Genomic DNA, 7,189 nt, shown 5'->3' with positions numbered 1-7,189 from the left:
GGCATGCTTATCTCTCTATTTGGCCGATTTCTACTCTTTCCGACCGCCTCCCAAAGCCTGGTAGAGGCTAGCCGGGCACCCGTCGGCAGGTGTCCGAGGAGCCTCCCAGACAGAAGGGGCTATCAGCAAACGGATCAGAAGGACTTTTACACATGAACCGGCTGGTGATCTAGACAAGCATGAGCAAACAGAACAACAGCTTTTTATTGTAGTATTGCCTTGATAATCTTGAACATCTACAAGCAATGTTATGCAGACAGACTTTCAGTTTTAATGTGTTTTTAACAAATTGGTAAGCTTTCGTAATTGCAAAATATTTTTGCGGCTAAAACAAGTTTGTTGATTTTCTTCCTGTTTGTGTGATTAACCTAGTACATTACCTTTTAAAAATTAGCTTAAACCAGCTTTCTGTTTTTGACTGTTATATGTGAGTGCTGCCCGAAGGAGGTCATATATGTATATGTGAATACATGTAAAAAGAATGCTGAATAAAATTTGCGTACCATTTGTCGTATATTACAGAATTTAAGAATGCTTTAAGGTGCTTATATGTAGCGTAAACATTACGATTTTTAAGCTTACTTTACAGTGCTTAAAAGTTGCTTAAATAAGTGCCATTAAGTACCTTTACGGATAAATTAAGCTAGCTTAAATCACTACATTTAAGGACCCTTTAAGACGCTTAAATGTAGTGTAAACATTAAGATTTAAGCTAACTTTACGGTGCTTAAATGTTGCTTAAAAGAGTGCCATTAAGCACTTTACGGATAAATTAAGCTAGCTTAAATCACTGTATTTACGGACACTTTAAGACGCTTAAATGTAGTGTAAACATTAAGATTTAAGCTAACTTTACGGTGCTTAAATGTTGCTTAAAAGAGTGCCATTAAGCACTTTACGGATAAATTAAGCTAGCTTAAATCACTGTATTTACGGACACTTTAAGACGCTTAAATGTAGTGTAAACATTAAGATTTAAGCTAACTTTACGGTGCTTAAATGTTGCTTAAAAGAGTGCCATTAAGTACTTTACGGATAAATTAAGCTAGCTTAAATCAAGCTTAAATCACTGTATTTACGGACACTTTAAGACGCTTAAATGTAGCGTAAATATTGAGATTTAAGCTTACTTTACGGTGCTTAAATGTTGCTTAAAAGAGTGCCATTAAACACTATACGCACAAACTTAAAGCTAGCTTAAAAGTAACATTTAAGCACGCGTAAAGATTGGCTTAAATTTGCTTAAAGAGTGCCAAAACGGAACCTTTAAGCATGCTTTAAGACTGCTTAAATACCTGATTTCGTGCAGTGATAGTCAACGTCAAACGAACGAGTTGCGACATTCTTATATCTCTGCTTTTTATTGCTCATATTAAGATATCTGTTAATGGTTAACGGCATTCAATAGACCAGAATAGACGTGCAAAAAAGGTCATTATCTTTTTAATGAGTACTTAAGAATATATCTTAATGGTTATCGCACTTTGTGCGTTCAAGACGGCCGGGCAAGACGTATGAAAAGGGTTCTTTCTCAGAAAAATTTTAATGATTATCATATTTAAGTCCTTTGAAGAGACAGGACGGGCGTATGGAAAAGGGGCTTTGTTCCAAGTTATCAAAATGACTATTCATGTTTTAAAAAGACGTCATAGGGCATACGAAACTGTTCATTATTTCATAATGAGATATGAAATATCAATGGTCATTTCATAAAGGAGAACGTAAGATGACGTGAGAAAGGAATCGTTATTTTATAATTACTTATTAGAGCAGTCATATTATATTCAATATGTTCATATCGAAAGGTAAGAACGGAACATAAGGACAGCAAGCGCGTCAAAAGCACAAAAATACATTTTAGAGGATCATTGCAACAAAATTGCGATCCGCCACTACCCCCAATAACGTTACTTAGAAATCCGTAAGGTAAATTTTCCAACAATTTGATGCCACCAAGAAGAAAAAAAAATCATTTTCTGTGCATATAAAATTTGATTAAAAACGGATTAAAAAACGTTAGGCAACTTTGATTAATTTTTCTTGTCATGTAGAAATATCCGTGCTTTCTTTTTAGCCACAAATTCTGAAGAAAAACTGGAAGAGATTTGACTCGAAATATCTTTTATGTCCCTTTTTCTTACCCAGTAGTTACTCCCAAGGTTTGGATTTTGGCTTATTTTTGACGTGGTTTTAGACATTTTTATCGGGGATTCTTTTTTGCACTGGATTTTTTTTTTCGTTGTTGTAAAAAATAAAATTCCAGTGCAAAAAAGAAACCCCTATAAAAAGCCTAAAAACACACCAAAAAAAAGCCAAAACCCAAACCTCTATTTGGAGAGTACGCAGTAGTATGGACAATATATTTACTAGCCCGCAGCTACAAACCACTATAATCACGCACCACAATTACATCAGACACAGCGCATTGTTTCTGTGATCTCTACCGTATGTGATCACTTCTTCCCATTCATGCTCAAATCCGATAACAACAATACATTGTCAGGAAGCATTGAAGATGATTGAATTAATGAATTAGCCAATCAATGATCCGAAAAACCCATCAGTTTCAGTTGAAATTTGCAGTAGGCTGCTGACTGGGTGTAGAACTAAACAGCTGCAAGAAATGGACAAGGCGAAACCTAGGCTCATTTAGGCTGGAAATATCAGCCATACTCGGTAACAAGACAAGAAAGGTAGATATTGAATAAATTTTCACGTTTAAAAACAGACACAAACTATGCAGAATCTCGAAAACAACACAAGAAACATCAGAAACTATTTTTTTTGTGTGACAGATATTTGTAAGTAGCAGGTGATTACTAAAGAGAACCAGGAGAGAAAAAAACATGGTGGGAGAAAATCGCAATTTCACGGTCTCTGTTGGACCGTATGTCGCTACATCTGCTAACGACTCGATTCTGACATGTATTTCCTATTACACTTAATATTGATGGATGTTATGGAGTCTGTACGGTCTATTTAAGAGAAAACCTGCACTTAAAACACGCATTGAACGGACAATAATACAACTATAGCAGTAAGAACGTATATGGTTGGTAACTGTATACTTCCGGATTTTAATTTGTAAGAAAAACAAAATATAGCGCTGTTAATTTAAGCCAGATGACACCAGCATAGGTAAAAAGAATGTTTGAAAAATGCAACAAGAAGAGTTAAATTTTTCAGCAGAAAACAAAGATGTTTCAGTTAGTATTTTTAGTTTTCAAGATTGTCTATCGATAACATTTGCAGGTAAGTTCTGTTGAATTAGGACCATATGGTAACAGCGGGATCTAAAATTGGAGTGGGTAAACTTACTTTCCTTCTAAACCATTCTAATATCGATTTCATTTGTGTAAATATAATGTAATAAGTCGCCATTTGAAACGTTGGTAATCTTTGAAATGATTCAGAGGGGTGTGGGCTTACCTGAAGAGTTATCGGGGAGACTACGAGCGACGGGCGGGATGCCTCCCCTTCCTTCCCCGCGAGAGTTGGAGCACGGCGCCGGTACACACGTAGCCAGACAATTATGCACCGCAGGTAGCAATTTTAGCCCCGTTAGCCGCACCACACACACACACACACATACACACTCACGCTACTGAGTGGGTACTGTACCCACGGCGAGGCATTGTTGCAAAGGAAATTGAAAAATACCGCAACGGATTATGTATCTTCCAACAGACGGCCGTGGCGCTATGCACGACAGTAGCCGACATGTGTGTGTTTTTGTAACAGACATGGTAAAGCACAGAACCTCCGCGGTCATACAGTTTTGTTTGTGGACAAAGCGGACGGAATTTGCTTCAATTTGCACAAGTTCTTACCAGAAAGATTATCCTTTGTTAGTTTCACGGTACAGTGGTGATCGGGCAGGTACAAAACCTACAACATATGCATGGAGGTGTAGCCCTGTACCCGCCCACCTTATACTACATGTTGTCACTGCGTTTCTAAAACAAACTACGCTACAATGTTGTTTCCTGGCGTTGGGGAGTCAAACAGTGCCGTGTTTTCTGTTGTCTGTTTAGCTTAGAAAACATAGGTAGTGAGAATTAATGACGCGGGGGTCGTTAAAAATCTATCAATCAAGCTTTGTTGGGTTTTGTGTTTGGAACATCCAAACCCCGTTTCTGAAACCATTTAGCGATCACTGTTGTCAAACACACGTCCAGAAATTCAACTATTTGAATTGTTAAACAGATTATTTCTTTTTGCTGACACATTATATTTCATCAATCAAATGTCAATACTGAAGAATAAGTTCAAACAAAAGGCCTCCGCTGCGAATATCTTCAGAAGAGGAAAGAAAAAAACGTACGTAATTCACTTCAGGACAGAAATAACGGACCACTACTGGGTACCAGATTGGTCTAGGCTGCGGATGAGATTGTCTGGCTCGCAGGCGCCGGTAGGGCATACCTACGGACACGTAATCTTCCGTGGAGCCTGCCCCAGACTAGTTTTCTCATCATTATTACGGCGGGAGATCAGATTAAATATCTTTGCGTCACGGCTGGAGTATTTTTGATCACAAAAACAACACAATGAGTCAAAAAAGATTGTACTACCAGCCATTCCGTACCTTGCGTTTTCACGAAATCTCTTAGTCAAGAAAAATAGGTTTTGATATTTTCATCAGTTAGCGTAGTTCGATTAGGATGTTATTATAAAATGGGTAGAAATGATATTTATTTCTGAATGGTTTGAACATTTTCAGTGGGTACTAGTTTGTCCTCAGTTGATATATAATTTGTGGAATGACGCCCTGGCTTGAAGAGTTACGATTTGATGTAGTTATAAAATTCTTCTAATACGAGGTTAAAATATCTTTCCATCTAGATTTTGAGCTAGGAGGTAAAATAATAGTATCTTACGGACTCACATATGCCATACTTTTTTTCCATTTGTTAAGAATAGCTAGAATACTACTGGACAGACAGAATAACACATGTGAAAAAAGAAAAGACATCTCTGTTAAATATGTCAAAATCATTGCCTACCTGAAGACGTTCAAACAGGTAAGGAGGATTTGAAGATTAGGAAAAAGAAGGAGTCCAGCGTCTCCGAGCTCTGTATGGCTGACAGTATCATTATGGCTCGCCTGTACAGGGCTCTTTGAACGTTAAATCAAAGCCGCGCGGCTCGGTACCCTTGGGTGAAACCAGCGGACCTCTAACCGCTAGAACTAACGTCACAGCACCGCCTGGGTAACCTACCTTGATCATAGATGCACCTTGGATACTCTTCTCTCCCTCGGTACACATGGTAACTACTGCCCAGCCCTGCCACTGACTTAACCCGTGAAACAACATGTATAGTCATGTACTACGGCCTTACTTACTCCCCTCAATGTAACAACTCCTTTTACATGTGTACCTCGCTGAGTTTAATCGGGGCAAATATTTGTTCCTCGTCTCTTGTTTCCAGAGAAAGTGGTAGAGACTACAGGACCGCTCGCTCTCTAAACAGTAGGGTTTTACTCCATTACACATGTGTGGCCGCTAGTCAACATGATCTCTCACAGCGACATGAATGGATGCAGGCTCAACCGGGCTTACCAACAGTGAAAGGTTCAAACAAAAAAAGCAGCGGGGTATATTTGTAAAATTGTTACATGAATAACAACACGCTGATATTGCAAGTGTGTTTTGTCGTCACACCTACATGTATAAAATTGTGCCATTTAAAATGGCAAAAGTTAGGAACAGCAACTTTAAATTTTGTTTTGTGAGAATAGCTTCTATATGTGTGTGGCGTATATTTTAGGACCATTGTTATGTTTTCAACTTCAAACGATTTAGCTTTATGTAGAATATAATCTGGAAAAATATGGTTGCACTACGCATTTTCTATGGTAGGAAAATATTTCGCAAACGTTTGGAAATGACACAAATTTTGCACACTGAAATTTACATTATACGTGTAATGTGTACATTTAGTTATTTTTCACAATTTTCTTATTTATCTTTGTCATGTATATTTGAAATGCGTATTTCATTCTCACTTTTACGATATATTTCAGAATAAAATCTTTTACGGAGTCTGTAGTTATGTTATCATATAGTAGAAGATAGAAAAGTATAGAAGGTAAGTATAAAAGGCATACGTTACTTCGAGTGTCTGATTCAAAATCACTTCTGATTTCTATCTTTTTATACACAGAAAAACCTGTAACTACTTATGATTTCAAACAAAAGAAAAATTATAATCAAAGAAGTACATGTTGCAATATTTTCACCATTATTGTACAAAGGTTGCTATATATACGCTTCTTGCTTAGAAATTTTGAGAACATCTTTTTAACTGCAAGATTCCTACTTCTCCACCCATAATATGTCATGATATGTGGACTGTTTGTTTTGAGCCATTTTAGATTATACTCTAGAACTACTCGAACTCTCGCGTTTATAAGTTTCAGAATCATTGAATGTTTGTGCCAGACGAGAAACTTTGTAACTTCTACATGACCATGCTGCTTCGAAGCGAAGCGAAACGAAGTTAAACCTGTACATAGTAGTTCACATTAAAACTTAATTAGTATGTATAGTTGTAGCAAGATATCTCTGTAAAATTACTTATGCTTTATCACCATAACCTGTCCTTAGCATGTAAGAGCATAAATGTGTAATTAAAGTCGTTCATTTATTCTTTCATTTCTAAGTTTAACGTTGTTCTGTGAGATTGTGTAACAAGATAATCTTAATGTCCCTGGTTCTCACTATGAGGTCTTCAGCCTTCCTACAAAGGTCAGAGGTCATGACCTGGGGTTAACCTGGAGACAGACAGGTCAAGTTCCTCTCTCCGGGAAGTCTTCAAATGGCTCAGATAACCATTCTTCTTCTCATTGCCTATTCTTTCTTTCTTTCTTTCTTTCTTTCTTTCTTTCTTTCTTTCTTTCTTTCTTTCTTTCTTTCTTTCTTTCTTTCTTTCTTTCTTTCTTTCTTTTTTCCTTTCTTTCTTTCTTTCCTTTCTTTTTTCTTTCATTCATTCTTTATTTATTTCTTTATTATTTCCTTCCTTTTTTCTTTCTTTCTTTCCTTCCTTCCTTCTTTCTTTATTTTGTTATTTCTTTACAGATACGGGTAAATGTTGCTGTTTTCTGTTCTCTTAGAGATTTCCTCGCCTATTTTTTACGTCCTTAATTTTTATGTATATATTCGTTGATTATTGCTGCAGTTGTTTT

General features: G+C 36.8%; 1 protein-coding gene across 2 annotated transcripts in view; it reads right to left on the bottom strand.

Moving 5' to 3' along the window:
- Nucleotides 1-5,311, bottom strand: part of LOC109474830 (LIM/homeobox protein Lhx2-like) — a 34,599-nt gene extending 29,288 nt beyond the window's left edge. Inside the window, exon 1 of one of the 2 annotated variants that reach the window (XM_019775252.1) lies at nucleotides 5,223-5,311. In XM_019775252.1, the coding sequence (XP_019630811.1) occupies nucleotides 5,223-5,270 (48 nt within the window). In that variant the 5' untranslated portion in view covers nucleotides 5,271-5,311. Of the gene's footprint in view, nucleotides 1-3,429; nucleotides 3,494-5,222 lie in introns of those variants that run through there. The other variant, XM_019775297.1, reaches the window with a different exon arrangement.
- Nucleotides 5,312-7,189: the final 1,878 nt, after the last annotated feature.

This window comes from Branchiostoma belcheri, unplaced genomic scaffold (assembly GCF_001625305.1).
Source record: "Branchiostoma belcheri isolate BF01 breed outbred unplaced genomic scaffold, Haploidv18h27 scaffold102, whole genome shotgun sequence".
NCBI lineage: Eukaryota > Metazoa > Chordata > Leptocardii > Amphioxiformes > Branchiostomatidae > Branchiostoma > Branchiostoma belcheri.
This window is presented reverse-complemented; position numbering and strand designations above follow the sequence as displayed.